Source organism: Leuresthes tenuis, unplaced genomic scaffold (assembly GCF_036924035.1).
Source record: "Leuresthes tenuis unplaced genomic scaffold, fLeuTen1.0.hap1 SCAF_2, whole genome shotgun sequence".
Classification (NCBI taxonomy): Eukaryota; Metazoa; Chordata; class Actinopteri; order Atheriniformes; family Atherinopsidae; genus Leuresthes; species Leuresthes tenuis.
Window position 1 is genome coordinate 2,387,969 of NW_027325356.1, and position 16,889 is coordinate 2,404,857.

At 43.5% G+C, this 16,889-nt stretch overlaps 1 protein-coding gene across 2 annotated transcripts in view; it reads left to right on the forward strand.

Annotated features, from left to right (window-relative positions):
- LOC140301398 (USP6 N-terminal-like protein) overlaps positions 1-16,889 on the forward strand; it is a 28,538-nt gene that overhangs the window by 5,788 nt on the left and 5,861 nt on the right. Inside the window, exons 2-8 of one of the 2 annotated variants that reach the window (XM_072379802.1) lie at positions 1,740-1,816; positions 9,980-10,065; positions 10,152-10,191; positions 10,271-10,351; positions 11,177-11,284; positions 13,157-13,266; positions 16,177-16,225. In XM_072379802.1, the coding sequence (XP_072235903.1) occupies positions 1,740-1,816; positions 9,980-10,065; positions 10,152-10,191; positions 10,271-10,351; positions 11,177-11,284; positions 13,157-13,266; positions 16,177-16,225 (551 nt within the window). The remainder of the gene's footprint in view (positions 1-1,739; positions 1,817-9,979; positions 10,066-10,151; positions 10,192-10,270; positions 10,352-11,176; positions 11,285-13,156; positions 13,267-16,176; positions 16,226-16,889) is intronic. The other variant, XM_072379803.1, reaches the window with a different exon arrangement.

The window sequence follows — 16,889 nt, forward strand, 5'->3', positions numbered from 1 at the left end:
GATGCTGCTCATTATAACCTGGTTCCTAAATAAATGACCACGTCCCAAGGCAAGTCGAGTTTATTTGTGTTGAACAATTCAACGACAAGGTGATTCAAAGTGCTTTACAGAGACATTAAAACATAAGAAATAGAAAATACAAAAGCATGATTTAAAATTTGAGCAAAAGAAAGAAATAAGAACAATGGATAAAATCAGAAAAAATTATATATATGAAAGATAAAATCAGGAGTTAAAATATGATTCCGTTTTGAAACTCAAGCTTATTCAAAAGCAGCTGAAAATAGATGTTTCTTCAACCTGGACTTAAATACTGAGAGTTTCAGCTGATCTGAGGCTTTCTGGGAGTTTGTTCCAGACATGTGGAGCATAGAAGCTGAATGCAGCTTCTCCAGGTCTGGTTCTGACTCTGGGAACTGATAAAGAACCGGATCCAGATGACCTGAGGGGTCTGGGAGGTTCATAGTGGGTCAGGAGGTCACTGATGCATTTTGGACCATTCAGAGCTTTATAGAGCAGCATCAGAACTTTAAAGTCTATCCTCTGATGGACCAGCATCAGAACTTTAAAGTCTATCCTCTGATGGACCGGCAGCCGGTGGAAAGACCTCACAGCTGGACTGATGTGGTCCACTTCTTTGGTCTCAGTGAGGACTCGAGTCCCAGTAGGAGCCGGGTTCATCACATCTAAGGTTTAGTCAGTGCCGAGTTTCTTAGGTGTCCAGTAGTTTGCCTCTGATGCTTTTCCCACAACACATTCCCACAGCTATGATAATGCTCTGGTAAGCCTGAAGCTGCTCAGTTACTCTGAGTTTCTGGGTGATTCTCACGAAATTGCATTTTGACGTGTCTGTAAGGATTTGATCGACTAAACTACTAAAACAATCAACCTTTTGTATTATATATAAAACTATGGTATGTACTAATTGTAGAACTACTGTTGTCATTGCATTTTATGGATTACTCTATATTTTATGACAACATTTCAACCTTAAAGTTCATTACCGTAACGTTTCCGGGCTTTTTATTTTTTTTATCTTAAACCCAAAATTATCGCAATATCGTAATTTAATATACATATAAATAGAAAAAATGGTTGGGGTTATACCCTTTAACTAGCAGTTTTATCATTTTGGGCCAAGTATTTTCTGGGCAAAATACATGAACAATTCGTTTCTTAGGTGTCCAGTAGTTTGCCTCTGATGCTTTTCCCACAACACACTACACAATTGTAGAACTACTGTTGTCATTGCATTTGATGGATTACTCTATATTTTATGACAACATTTCAACCTTAAAGTTCATTACCGTAACGTTTCCGGGCTTTTTATTTTTTTTATCTTAAACCCAAAATTATCGCAATATCGTAATTTAATCGTAATTTAATATACATATAAATAGAAAAAATGGTTGGGGTTATACCCTGTAACTAGCAGTTTTATCATTTTGGGCCAAGTATTTGTGAATAATTATTTTCTGGGCAAAATACATGAACAATTCGTTTCTTAGGTGTCCAGTAGTTTGCCTCTGATGCTTTTCCCACAACACATACCCACAGCTATGATAATGCTCTGATAGCTGCTGAGTTTCTGTGGTGGTTACCTCAGCATTTCCAGCTCGTCCTGTTGGCTTGGAGGCCAGCAGCAGCCCACACCTATCAGCCATGTTCTTTTTCTCTGAGCCATCTTCGGATGTTCACGTTGTTCTTCTGCTCATGCACATTTTGCTTTCCTCTTTCAGCAGATATTGACATGAAGAAAGACATTGAGACTCTAATAGCAGAGGAACGGGCTGATATCATCTTAAAATATGCAACGGTGAGTCTGAGATCCCAACCAACAGATAAGTGTTTTCAGACTTTAAAGCTTCTCCTCATGTTATTCCTGTGTGGGAGGACGGGTTCACATGTTGATATTGTGGTTAAAAAAGCAGCAGACGCTGAGAAGAATGAAAGTGTGTGGGAGGATGTGTGTGTGCTGCATTAATAACACATGGTGTAATGACATGCTTGTGCCTGAGGTTTGAGGTGACGGCAGGCTTTACAAACTGATATTAAAAACTGATGTGAAGAAGATGTTCACTTTCAAAGCGAGTTAGCAACTAAACCTAAATGGTGGTGATGAGGTCAGCCTCCTTTAGTTTGACTTTCATGTTGAACTGGTGACTCTGGGATGGACTGTATACCCTGAAGCTCTGTTTTCTCTTTGATAATTACTCAAAAGAACCTACAGCGCCCTCTTGCTGCAGATACTACGAACTTACCGGCGACACATTTGATTACTCAGAGTTTGAACTCTGCGACACCATATGTTGTCCCTATTTACAGGTTCATAACTGGATAACTCCCATGGGGAAGAGACTATCTGCACAACTGCCCAGCAGAGCAGGAAGAGAATGTGATTCAATACAATCAATGTGTTACAAGAACAGAAAGTTGGACTTAGAAGAAGCTTAGTGGGAAAAGTTGTCGGAAATATTCCCCCCAAATTAAAGATATATTAAAACCCTGTACTTTAAGCCCATATATCTATAGTGGAAAACATTCAGGACAGCTGTCAATCTTCCCAGGAGTGGACGTCCCAGCAAGTTCACCCCAAGGTGAAGAAGCCCAGAGCTACATCTCAGACTCTACAGGCCTCAGTTACCATGCTAAAGGTTAAAGGTCACCCCAAGGTGAAAAAGCCCAGAGCTACATCTCAGACTCTACAGGCCTCAGTTAGCATGCTAAAGGTTAAAGGTCATTCATCTCAGACTCTACAGGCCTCAGTTAGCATGTTAAAGGTTAAAGGTCATGGCAGCACAGTTAGAAAAAGGCTGAACAAGGATGGCTTGTTTGGAAGGGCTGCAGGAGAAAGCCTCTTCTCTCTAAAAAGAACATGGCAGCACAGCTTAGGTTTGCAAAGCTGCATCTGAACAAAGCTCAAGACTTCTGGAACAATGTCCTTTGGACAGACCAGAGCAAAGTGGAGATGTTTGGTCCTAATGCACAGCAGCACGTTTGGAGGAAACCAAACACAGCATATCAGCACAAACACCTCATACCAGCTGTCAAGCACGGTGGTGGAGGGCTGATGATCTGGGCTGGTTCTGCAGCCACAGGACCTGGGCACCTTGCAGTCATTGAGTCCACCATGAACTCCTCTGGATACCAAAGTATTCTAGAGTCAGATGTGAGGCCATCTGTCCCACAGCTAAAGCTGGGCTGAAACTGGCTCATCAACAGGACAAAGATCCCAAACACAGCAGCAGATCTACAGCAGAATGTGGGAAAAAGAGAAGAATCAAGGTGTTGCAATGGTCCAGTTAGAGTCCAGAGCTCAGCCTGACTGAAATGCTGTGGTGGGACCTTAAGAGAGCTGTGCAGAAACCAATGCTGCAAACCTCAATGAGCTGAAGCAGCGCTGGAGAGAAGAGGGCCGAGATTCCTCCAGAACCATGAGAGAGACTGATAACGTCCCACAGGAAACCATCACTGCAGCTTATCATGAGAAAAAGAACATTTCTGAACAACTTCATAAGGAACAAACTAAAGGAAACAATAGTGTGAACCTGTGAGGTTGGACAAACACAAATTTGCATATTAATTATGTTTGTATGCTAAATTAGGTAAAGTGTTTGCAGTTTTGAGGCACGATGGGATAAATATGTGATTTGGATGAACAGAGATGAGTTTTTAGGAGAATCCCAGGAGATTATCAGGAAGCTGATGCTTATTTCGTGCTTTGTCTCCATTTCTTTCCTATTAAACGTCACATCAAGCCTCCGGCTGTACCAACATTTCCATGCTCCTCAACTCAGATTCTGCGCTGCTGTGATTTGTTTAAAGCTATTATTTGTGACTTTGATTTAATGATAGATTGATTTGGCAGTAATAGGTGAAGCTTTAAGGTCAATTCTGATGTTCTGATGAAGCCGGTGGAACCATATTGGACACCTCCTCAGCAACAAAACAGCCCCGCTCACTAACTCATACTTTAACTGGGGACTGGATAGTGTGGTGGTAAGATTGCCACCTTTCATGTGACCTGGGTTCAAATCCCCTGCATGAAGGGTATTACCTCCAGTAGGGGTCCTTAGGAAATGCCCCCTTACCCTACCTGCCTACCTGTAACCGGGGGCTCACACCAAAAGCGGCGTGAGCGGCCAGCTGCTGTTCATTTTCAATGTAAGCTGGCGTCGATGAGCGGCCGGCGCTGTGAGCTTCATGAGTTGAGAAAGGCTCAACTTTATGCAAATGAGCAGTGACGCTACGCGACGACAGCCAATTAGGGCCGACCTGGATTCCGAAGGCGGAAAAAAGGTGAAAAAAAGGCGGGAAAAAAGGTGAAAAAAAGGCAGAAAAAAAGGTGAAAAAAAAGGCAGAAAAAAGGTGAAAAAAAAAGGCAGAAAAAAGGTGAAAAAAAAGGCAGAAAAAAGGTGAAAAAAAGGCAGAAAAAAAGGTGAAAAAAGGAAGAAAAAAAGCAGAAAAAAAGGTGGAAAAAAAGGCGGAAAACGGCAGAGCGCAAACACAAAGAAACACAAAGAAGGCTGCCCAGAGTACGATCCATGGTGAAAGAGGGAACCGATGTATGGATGGATTATTATATATATATATGCTAGTTGCTATACATATAAGCCCCGCCCCTTTGGCCTCTTCCGGCGGCAGAAGAAGTAGAAGCGGCGGGTTGTGAGCGTCGTGAGCGGCTGTGGTCGCTCACAACGCTTTTGGTGGTCGCCCCCGGTAAGTGGCTTTGGATAAAAGCTAAATGCATAAACATAACATTAACTCATTAACTCAGTGGCACAGATGTGAAACAGCAGAGCAGTTCGCTGCCTCGGTCTCACCAGCAGCTGCAGTCAGCTGTGAATGTGCTGACGCGGCGTTGAACTGGAGGTGGACGGGTACGGTGGCAGTCGGAGGTTAAATTTAGCTCTTGGAGCAGCTTGGAAGAGGCGGCTGTGAAGAGGTTTGCTTCGTGGCCAATGTTGCGTGAAGAGCTGCGACAGTTACTGACTGGACCCTGACCTCCAGGGACTGGAGACCTGTGGGAGGATGCAGGTGTCCGGCCACACTTCAACCTGAGGAGAAGCAGGGCTGGAAAAAGATCCACCCCCACCAGCTGTGTGTACTTCAGGAGGACAGCTAACACACATGCAGGTTGAAGACCAAACTAATACTGCTTTGGATAGTTTCATGGAGAAAATAGGCTGTCTTTGTGTGTCTTTGTCTGGTTCCAACAGCTTTGCATTGGGCTGCACGATTCTGGAAATGATAATATTCACAGTAACAGGAGATAAGGGAACTCACAGTAATCTAAGTCATTTAGTTTTTGTGTTTTTGTTCATTTAGAATGAAAATGATCATAAAATGATGAAAAATACATGTAATTTTCCTGAACTGCTGTATAGTTGGTTTTAACCGAGTGAACGACCACTGAGGAGGTTTGGATCACTCCTCCTCACACGTGATACTTCTTTATCATTCAGGTTACATCGAACTGAGTAGCTGAAACTATCTTTATCAAGCTTAAAAAAGTCAAATGAATCAGACATGTTTCCTTTAACGAGTCTGAAGCGAATAAATGACAAGTTGGAAACAACAACTGAGGCGGACATCCACAAAAGAGAGAATGGATAGTTTAATTTCTGGGAATATCTGGTATATTATATCATATCTGGGAAGACGGCAGTTGACTGATGTGAGTTTTTTTTATTGTTTGTTGACTCGGACGATTAAATTAGATGAAATTAGATGAAATTAGATGAAATTAGCCCTGTGGCCTAGTGGTGTAACGATTAAAGAGCGTGAAAATAATGCTTGAAGTGAATAAACTTAGTGATGATAAAGGTGACATTGCTAGTGCTTGTAATTCAGTAGAAGAAGTGTTCTTGAGACACAAACCTATTAGAGATCAGAGGGTATCTGTCACGGAACGATGGTGAGGTAGGACCCAGATGCAGCTCTTTCGTTCACAAAAACAAGGTTTATTCCACAAAATAGGGAGCAAAAGGCAAGAACAAAAAGCGCGGCCGAGCCGGATTAAAAAATACTTAATGTTAACAAAACCAAGGCTATGAAAGAAATAAGACAAGACTATGAATAAAACAGGACTATGGCTATGAATGAGGCATGAAACCCAGACTTACCTTCATGCAAATCATGGAGGGATAGTGAGGATTCTGCAGTGACTGAAAGGAAACCAGGAAGCTAAATACTGTGGAGGGAGTGATCAGTGACATGAGGTGCAGCTGTGAACAATTAACCAGGTGACTTGAGTGAACTGAACGTGACGGGGGAAAAACATGACTAGAACAAAACATGGTTAAACATAAACTGTGACATAACAAAAACTGAGACAGTATCCAGCTTAGGGTTAATAATATCCTGCACTGTAGAGGGAGAAATATGCTAATTATGTCCACCTTTCTTTGAGTTCTTAACAATTCAGGGATTTCCTCACATATTGTGGATCCTCTGCTCAACCGCCTGTTCCATATCTTTTGAATTGGGGGTGTATATTTAAGTCTTTCCATATCTTTTGAATTGGGGGTGTATATTTAAGTCTTTCCATATCTTTTGAACTGGGGGTGTATATTTAAGTCTTTCCATATCTTTTGAACTGGGGGTGTATATTTAAGTCTTTCCATATCTTTTGAATTGGGGGTGTATATTTAAGTCTTTCCTTATCTTTTGAATTGGGGGTGTATATTTGAGTCTTTCCATATCTTTTGAATTGGGGGTGTATATTTAAGTCTTTCCATATCTTTTGAATTGGGGGTGTATATTTGAGTCTTTCCATATCTTTTGAATTGGGGGTGTATATTTAAGTCTTTCCATATCTTTTGAATTGGGGGTGTATATTTAAGTCTTTCCATATCTTTTGAATTGGGGGTGTATATTTAAGTCTTTCCATATCTTTTGAATTGGGGGTGTATGTTTGAGTCTTTCCATATCTTTTGAATTGGGGGTGTATATTTGAGTCTTTCCATATCTTTTGAATTGGGGGTGTATATTTAAGTCTTTCCATATCTTTTGAATTGGGGGTGTATGTTTGAGTCTTTCCATATCTTTTGAATTGGGGGTGTATATTTGAGTCTTTCAGTTAATGAACTCAGCTGCAGTAAATCATCTCAGCAGGTGTAAATAAATGCAGTTTGGTGTCTTTCTGTAACCTTTTTTGTTTCTCTAACTCAACACACGTGGTGCCTCCAAAGCGCCGGCTCAACCTCACTTCGCCGTGCACTCACTTCGCCGTGCACTCGCTTCAGCTTCCTGCCCCTCCCAGCAGGCGCCTGATTGGCTGCTCTCCAAGCAGGCAGCCAGCCACGCAGCTTCTGTGTAATTCAGAGCACAGTGAGAATCCTCTCCCGCAGGATGTGTGAGGATTAGCTTCCTCTGTTGTGACAACGCTGGGGTCAGATTATTGCTTAAAGTGATTTTCCATCATAATAAACACAACTTCTAATTTTCGTGCGGGTTTAAGCGGATTCTGACGTATGTTTGGCCACAGATTTACTCGCCGAGATGATGGATCGTTTGAGCTTTTCCTTCGATATTTAAAGATGCCGCAGTGTTGCAGTTCGTGTTGTGGGTCCTTCGACCTGAGCTGGGATCTTTGCCAGAACTTGACATGGTTCCAAGCTTCAGCAGAACATTCAGTACAGCATATAGATCATGTTAGGATTTGTATTCATGCTATAAATCCAAAACATGAGTAAACGAATATTCAAGCAAACACACATAATCGGCAAAAAGATTCTTCATACAAGTGTATGTCCTGGTGTGTTTGGCACCGGGACGTTGGCAGGTTTTGGGGTGTTGACTCTGTGGATCAGGCTTATTCCTGCTGGTTCTGGTCAAAGCTTTGGGCTTTGGGCTCATGCTCCCAGTTTTGCTCTGTGTATTTCTGGCACATGGTCAGGCTGAAGGAAGCAGCTGCCTGCAGGGAGTGTTGTTGACATGGTTCGTGCTGTCAGTGTTTAATGTTGCCGATAATTACATGAACTGTAACATTTGGGATGATACATGACTTGATTACGATATTCTTTGTTTTTTAGTTAAGGAATCCAACCTTCGCCCAAACACTACATGTGTGTACTTCCTTTAAAACACTCACTTCAGGAGATTAAGCTGTCTGTGCAGCTTAATTTAGTCTTTTTTTGCTCTCGTGAACAAACATTATTTAAGTCCAGCTTCTGCAGAAACTAATCCTCTAAAAGCTAAAGCCAAAAATATACATTTTGTGCCAAAATGAGAAGGGGATTTCTGTAGAACTGGGTGCAGCAATTCCAGAACAACAGTTTCTGGACCACAGCATCAGCACCCTTATTTCTCACGATAGCTGCTGCTGCGGAGAATGAGTTAGCTAGCGTTAGCTAGGGTTAGCAAGAGTTAGCAAGAGTTAGCAAGAGTGCACGCTATGTACTGTGAGAGAACGCCACCCCAGCCTGTACTTGCAGCCCAAACCTATCCATTTTGGCATGTTATTGACATGAAATGACAAGTTTAAAATGCCTTGAAAGGACGTGTGAAAAGAGCCAAAGGTGTTTTTAAATGCATTGCTATGAACCACAGCCTCTGGTTCTGCAAACTCTCATGGCCTTAAGCTAGCTTTGCTATGACTGTACACCTTTTTCTTAATTCTGTCAGTGGGGATCTGTGAACTTGCTAATATAGCCGTACAAGGAAAAGTATGCTAGGGGCTAACAGGGGCCTCGTCCCCACCTGAGCAAGTGGGCACTGTTGGCTAGCAATGGCTCATTCACACTGTCTTAGTGGTTAAAACCCGCTCGCTCTGCCACAGGAGCAGCTGCTAGCCAGCGCTAGCCGGGGTAAGTTCTCCTCATAGTCTGTGGTAGCTTTTCATTTAATTGGTTCCTCACCACACATGGAACATAGCTACACATCCCAAATCTGCAAAATAGCCAGGATTGGTTCCCTCAGTCTTCAGAAATCCTCAGGCATGGCATTTATGACTGATATTTCTCATGACCTGCCTTGCAACGCATAGAATACAAATGAACATGTGGATACATTTAAAGGGGAACTCTGGTATTTTTAAACCTTATTTCTGGCATGAAATACGTTCATCTCCTCACCGAGAACAGTTTGGTGAAAGTCGGCGTCCTTCGGAAGATATTTAGATAACTGGAGATCCATATAACGGAGTGAACGGGGCTTAGAGGATGCAGCCTCTAAATAAGGCATTATCTGTCTTTATTTCACCAATACTTTAAGAAGAATGAATGAATGAACGTGTGCTATAGCTCTGTTAGCTCATAGCTGCTGTTATGTGGCTACTTGCAGCTATAGGAGAGCTAACGGAGGGATTTCTACACAGGCACTCTACTGGGACCACTTCATCCACACGCCGGTACAGCACAGCTCAAAACTTTCAGCAGCAAACTCTGTGTGAAGTTAGCCGACTGTCACAGAGCACGGAGTGAATAAACTGTGCTGCAGGGGGGCGTGTGGATGAAGTGGTCCCAGTAGAGTGCCTGTGTAGAAATCCCTCCGTTAGCTCTCCTTTAGCTGCAAGTAGCCACATAACAGCAGCTATGAGCTAACAGAGCTATAGCACACGTTCATTCATTCATTCTTCTTAAAGTATTGGTGAAATAAAGACAGATAATGCCTTATTTAGAGGCTGCATCCTCTAAGCCCCGTTCACTCCGTTATATGGATCTCCAGTTATCTAAATATCTTCTGAAGGACGCCGACTTTCACCAAACTGTTCTCAGTGAGTAGATGAACGTATTTCATGCCAGATATAAGGTTTAAAAACACCGGAGTCCCCCTTTAAAAACCTTCAGATACGTTCAAACAACATTAAAAGTCCTTTCTTTGCAAACCAATAATTCAGAATAGACATCAAAAGGTTTTTCAAATCTTTGGCTCCTTTGATTTTTAGGATTGAAGACATCTTAACAGCAGAACGTCTTGCTGCTGGTGCAGATAAATGGAAAGTGGCCTCTGTTTTCATGTAAGCTTGTGTTTCCAGGGCAGGCAGGGTGGAGTGGAGGTCGACCCCTGGGAGGATGCTGACTACAGCATATGTAAAGTCACCGACCGCTTCGGCTTCATGCAGTAAGTCCGTTCAGTGTGTCTCTGCATGCTTGTCCCTGTAACCTCCTGCCAGCGGGGGGCGCTGACGGTTTGTTTTTGCTCTGCAGCGACGCCGAGCTGCCGGCGCCGACGGCTCACGAAGAGAAGGTAAAGGGGCACCAAAGCTGTGGAAGCAAACGGTTGCTGCCATGGAGTTTTCCTTCATCTGCTTGTTTCTGGTTTACAGCGGAAGCAGCTGGAGATCGAGAGAGCAGAAAAATGGCTGAAGATGGTGAAGAAGTGGGAAAAATACAGGAACAGTGACAGGGTGAGTGACGCTGAACAGGTTCCTGGAATGAATTCCTCAGGCTTTTCCCTGAGGTATGAACATTTCTCTCATATTAGCTGGAGCTCATGCATTCTGAAGTTTAAGCTTTCAGCCAAAGTTTATGCATTTATCAAACGCTTTTATCCAGCAAAGTCCTCATTTATACAGTAAAACTACTGATATTTGGCTCAATAAAGAAAGAAGTGACACCCTGTTAGGAACTTATTCTCCTAATAACAGGCTGAGTACAGAGATAAATGCACTCAGAAGGGATTTAGGACGCGTTCAGATCCGACCGCTCAGGCCAGATCCAGAGGTGGTCCAGGACCCTTTATTCCACATGCAGCCCTGCATAAACAAAGTTCTGGATGTGTTTACTGGCATGTGTCCAATGTGTGGAGAATGAAATGTGCAAACCTTAAAAGTGAGACTGTGAGAGATGGTTTAGGGTTGGACTCTGGACATATCTCAAACATTTTGCCGTTTGCTCTCAGCTGAAATCACAACATTCAGTCAACCTGAGGCCTAATTTTGCCTGAACTAAATGTTAATTCATGTTGGGAGCGTTCTCTGCTTAATTATTTAGAGTTTCACTGTGGAAGCAGCCTTCACTCCCCTCAGGCTTTATTAAAAATGCTGTTTTTCTTTTGAAGGTCAGTGTTTGGTCACATTTTGCACATCTGTGATAAAAACTCTTAAAAAACTGTTATTGTTAAAAAGTAGAAGGTGAAAAACCTGTGAAGGCTGTCGTGGGCGAGCAGTGGGTGGCTCTGTGAGCCTCTGGGGTTCTATTCGCTCAGTGTTTCTGCTTCCCTCTGCTGTCAGATGGTGAAACGGGTGTACAAAGGCATTCCCCTGCAGCTCCGAGGCCGGGCCTGGGCGCTGATGCTGGACGTGGAGCAGACCAAGAGGGACAACGAGGGCAAATACGAGGTGTGACCCCAGATTCTCACAACTCTGGGGACATGGTTGTCATAAAGCTGAAGTCATGTCATTTAGAACAAGATAATTCTTTGATTAAACGTCTGTAAAAACTGTTAATTTACAGGTTTATCAGGGTGTAAGTAATCAAACATCCAGATAATGAGATAAGGGGCGGCTCTGCTGGTATTTGCCTGAGTTTAACATGTATTTTTACTTGGTTCCACTTATAATCGAGGGTGTCTTTGTGCTTTATCTTTGTACTCCTGTCAGTTTTGACTCAGTGGGACGTTTAGTGGCTTCAACACGAACCCTTGGACTGGTTCCCTCATGTAGCTCTGAGCAGAGTTGGCTGCCCTCCATGTGTCACTTTTCTGTTAAACTGGTGCAAAATTAAACTATTCAGCTTCTTATTCACATTGTTCTGTGTGGATTTGTAAATGTGTTTGATTAACCAGCCTGATAGATGGACACTTAAATCCCACATCTGAAGTGACAGTAATTTATCCATCAACCAGATTAGCAAAGAACACGGTTTAGGAGGGACGGCCGCCCTTTAAACAGGTCGGATTACATCAATAAAAAGGAAAATGAGCAGATAAGGGAGGTTGTATTAGGTATTAAAGTCCTGTTTAAAAGAAAGGACGCCCTCTTTATAAATACTTATCTGGTCCTTACCAGGTTTCACAATGAGGTAAAAAGACAACACGTAACATTTGTGTCGTTATTTCTTTTACAAAAGGTCCATCTTTACAAACTAAGAGGATAAGAAGCAGCCAGGAGCTGCTGATCAATGCTCTGATCAACTGATCATCAGTCAGTGTGAGCAGCTCTATGAAAGCCATCAGTCTGGGAAGGGTTATAAGGCCATTTCCAGACTATCTGGAGTCCATCATTCTACAGAGAGAAAGATTATTCACAAGTGGAAAACATTCAGGACAGCTGTCAATCTTCCCAGGAGTGGACGTCCCAGCAAGTTCACCCCAAGGTGAAAAAGCCCAGAGCTACATCTCAGACTCTACAGGCCTCAGTTAGCATGCTAAAGGTTAAAGGTCACCCCAAGGTGAAAAAGCCCAGAGCTACATCTCAGACTCTACAGGCCTCAGTTAGCATGTTAAAGGTTAAAGGTCACCCCAAGGTGAAGAAGCCCAGAGCTACATCTCAGACTCCACAGGCCTCAGTTAGCATGTTAAAGGTTAAAGGTCACCCCAAGGTGAAAAAGCCCAGAGCTACATCTCAGACTCTCCAGGCCTCAGTTAGCATGTTAAAGGTTAAAGGTCATGACAGCACAGTTAGAAAAAGACTGAACAAGGATGGCTTGTTTGGAAGGGCTGCAGGAGAAAGCCTCTTCTCTCTAAAAAGAACATGGCAGCACAGCTTAGGTTTGCAAAGCTGCATCTGAACAAAGCTCAAGACTTCTGGAACAATGTCCTTTGGACAGACCAGAGCAAAGTGGAGATGTTTGGTCCTAATGCACAGCAGCACGTTTGGAGGAAACCAAACACAGCATATCAGCACAAACACCTCATACCAGCTGTCAAGCACGGTGGTGGAGGGCTGATGATCTGGGCTGGTTCTGCAGCCACAGGACCTGGGCACCTTGCAGTCATTGAGTCCACCATGAACTCCTCTGGATACCAAAGTATTCTAGAGTCAGATGTGAGGCCATCTGTCCCACAGCTAAAGCTGGGCTGAAACTGGCTCATCAACAGGACAAAGATCCCAAACACAGCAGCAGATCTACAGCAGAATGTGGGAAAAAGGAAAGAATCAAGGTGTTGCAATGGTCCAGACCTCAGCCTGAAGAGGCTGTACTTTCTTTATCTTGCATTTCATTGGTTGCTCTGATCAGTGACGGATGCCTTTTGATTTTTTTCCACTCAGAAAATGAAGGCGCAGGCCAGACTGAGCTCATCAGAGATCAAACAGATCGACCTGGACATCAACAGGACCTTTCGGAACCACGTCATGTTCATGGATCGCTTTGGAGTCAAGTAAGTTTCAGGTTTTCCACCTGATGTCCTTTTCATCGGGTAAACAGCTCTGGTTGGGCTCTAAGTGCCGAACAGTTACATGATTTTACCTCCAGGGTCCCTTGTTTCTGTCTCTGTCACCTTCTCATGACATCAGATATAAAGCAGCTCTCCAACTTTCATGAATACAGCAGTGATGTTGTAGACTGAGTAGCTGCCAGTTGTGCTCCAGACATACGATGAACTTTAGGGTCATATTTCAGATGTTTGAATGCATGTTTGATGTTTTCTTCTTGAAGAAACCACAAGTTCTGGGTTCCAGCTGGATCCCAGTGGGGAGTAATGATAAGAATCCGGCGTGGTTTGAAACAGGCAGCGGCGTCTGAAAAGTGTTTTCAGGCAGGTTGTAAAGCCAGAGGGGAAACCTGAGAGTGAGCCTGACCTCGGGGTGATAGGAAGCCATCTTCTGGGCGGCGTTGGGCTTGTGTGGAACCCGATCCTTCACCAAAGCGGCGTCACTGACGGTTTGATGGGGCTGAACGGGAGCAGCGGGGGAAAGTCTGGGGAAGAGAAGTGTTGCAGTATTTAACTGGAGTTCAGTCGCCTGACAAATGAAGCTCTTAGACAGACGTAAAGAAGAGAATGAGCTGCGTTTTCTGCTGTATTCTCTTTATCTCTTTCTGTTCCAGTTGTGTTCTCTAATTTAGAATTTAAACCAGCATCAGGCACAAGTTTATATGATATAAAAGTAACATCTGGAGCTTCTCCAAGCAGCAGGTTACCTGCTGCCAGGTGAGGGTGTCAGGATTGGGTATAAAAGCAGCTTCCACCAAAGGTTCAGCCTCTCCAACAAGGATGGGTCGTGGCTCACCACTTTGGGCCAAACTCCATCAGAGAATCATCAATAAGTTCAGGAAATATTCCTCAGAGTCAGACTGTAAAGAACTTTGGTCTTTCAGCATCTACAGAGCAGAATATTGGGAACAGATTCAGGGAGTCTGGGGAAGTCTCAGTGTGGAAAGTTGCTGTGAAACTCACCCACGGCTGCTCAGATGTGTGTTTTATTACTTTGGTTTCAAACTTTAATTTGCTTTAAACGCCAACAACGAGATAAAAAAGCCTCAGAAACACAGTTAAAACAGTTAAAACAGTAAAAAACAATAAAAAATGAGCCCCAGAGTCAGACACAGCAGCAAGAAAAGTGTCACAGGAAGTGAAGAAGAAGAGAAGGAAGACAACAGGAAGTGAAGAAGAAGAGAAGGAAGACAACAGGAAGTGAAGAAGAAGAGAAGGAAGACAACAGGAAGTGAAGAAGAAGAGAAGGAAGACAAGAATAAGCATCAGATGCTGGAGAGATCAGAGGAAAAGATGCAGAGAGAAAGAATTCTTTCTTCTAACATAAGCTGGAACCTTATTGTCTGTTAGCTCCAGTTTTATCTCATTTCACTCAGAAATCTAGTTTTCAGCCTTTCAAAATGTTCTTTCCAATCTCACACTGACACATATCGAATGAGAGAAAAACATTTCATCCTCCTGTTTTGTCTTTTCTGAGCAGGTTTAAGCTGCTTCACTGACCAATTTTTATGTATTTGGAAAATCAAAAGAAATCTAGTTTAATGCAGCAAAACACTCTAAAAGCTGCTGTAGAGTCAAAGAAAGACAGAAAGTTTATAGAATCTACAGCAACAGCTGTAAGTTGTTTATTGCCTTCATTTGACCTGTTTGTCCACTAATATAAAGCAAATTCAGCCCTTTTAGAGCAGATTTGTCTGTTTAACTTTGACTGTATTTAAGATTTGATGCCAGCACCGTGCATGTGGGAAATAAAGAAAGAAAAGTTAATATAATATGGAAATAACCATCTCCAAGCAGCAGGTTACCTGCTGACAGGTGAGGGTGTCAGGATTGGGTATAAAAGCAGCTTCCACCAAAGGTTCAGTCTCTCCAACAAGGATGGGTCGTGGCTCACCGCTTTGGGCCAAACTCCATCAGAGAATCATCAATAAGTTCAGGAAATATTCCTCAGAGTCAGACTGGAAAGAACTTTGGTCTTTCAGCATCTACAGAGCAGAATATTGGGAACAGATTCAGGGAGTCTGGGGAAGTCTCAGTGTGGAAAGGCCAAGGACAGAAAGCCCTGCTGGATGAGCTCGGAGCCCTCAGGCAGCACTGCAGGAGAAACCGTCAGGCCACCATGATCCATACAGCCACATGGGCTCAGGAGGAGCTGGGAAAAGCATTTCCACTCAACACAGTCCACGGCTGCATCCAGAAATGTGAGCTGAAGCTGCATCACACCAGGAGGAAGCCATATATCAGCTCTGAGCAGAACCACGGCCCAGTTCTCTGGACTCCAGCTCATCTCAGAGGGACAGAAAGACAGTGGACACGTGTTCTGTGGGCAGATGAGTCCACGTTTCAGCTGCTTCTGGGAAAAACTGATGAGAAAGAGCATCCAGCTGTTCTCAGAGGAAGGTTTAAAGCCAGCGTCTGTGATGGTCTGGGGCTGCAGCAGAGTCCATGGCATGGAGGGCTTCATCTGGGTGAAGGTACCACTGATGCACAGCTGGATGTTGGAGTTCTGGAGAGACAGATGCTGCCATCAAGGTGCCGTCTTTTCCCGGGAGGTCCGTGGTTATTTCAGCAGGACGATGCCAGACCTCATTCTGCAGGACTTCCAGCAGCTTCAGACACACAGAGTGTGTGAGCTCGGCTGCCTGCCTGCAGGCCACATCTGTCTCCTGCTGCAGATGTTGGAGCATCATGAAGAGGAGAACCAGACAACAGCAACCAGGGACTGTTTTCACTATGATGTCTATTTTTATCGAACCAGAAAAACCGAGTGTGAAGAAATGACGTAATAATTTCTTCTCATCCCTCCCTTTCATGTCTTTGTCTCCCCCCATGTGTCCCCCTCTCTCCCCCCCCCAGGCAGCAGTCTCTCTTCCACGTCCTCTCTGCATATTCGGTCTACAACACAGTAAGTAACTGTTTTCCCTCAATCACATGAAACCCTAAAATATCAACTTAACTGGCTTTTACTGATAGAAATCTACAGTTTTCTTTCACAGAGAGGTGTGTTTTATCCGTTCATTTAACGCCTGTTGCTGGTCAGCCTGCAGGATTTGGAGTGACTGGCTTTTTTTAGGCAACATCAGGTTAAAAACAGACTGATCCTGACCAGTTAAAGCTTATCAGGAGGCACATGACCCCCTTTATTTGTCTCTGGAATGACCTGCATGACTGGGAGTGGAGTAAATGCTGGTCTGTCTGGTCCTCATCCTTGAGTTTCAGCAGTTTGAGTTCATCTCTTTTTGTTATTTGACACTCAGTTGAACCGTGTCACTTCTCATCATATTGTAAAATGTAAAATCTTCCATGTTATTCTGGGAAAAACCCATCTGTCTTCAGCCAGCTGTAAGCAGCTTCCCAGTCTCGGTCGTTGCTGTGTTTCCTCTTTGTGGTAATTTCCCAGATACTTTGCCAAAATCTGTATAATTCGAGTTGTAAATATGTGGCTGATTCAAACTTCCCCCATCTGAGGTTTTTAGGCAGCAAAACGGCGACAGATTAACCTGCTCCTGACCCACATGTGTGCCGTTTGAGATCAACGCAGCCCCACTGGATTTGAGACGAAGCTGAAA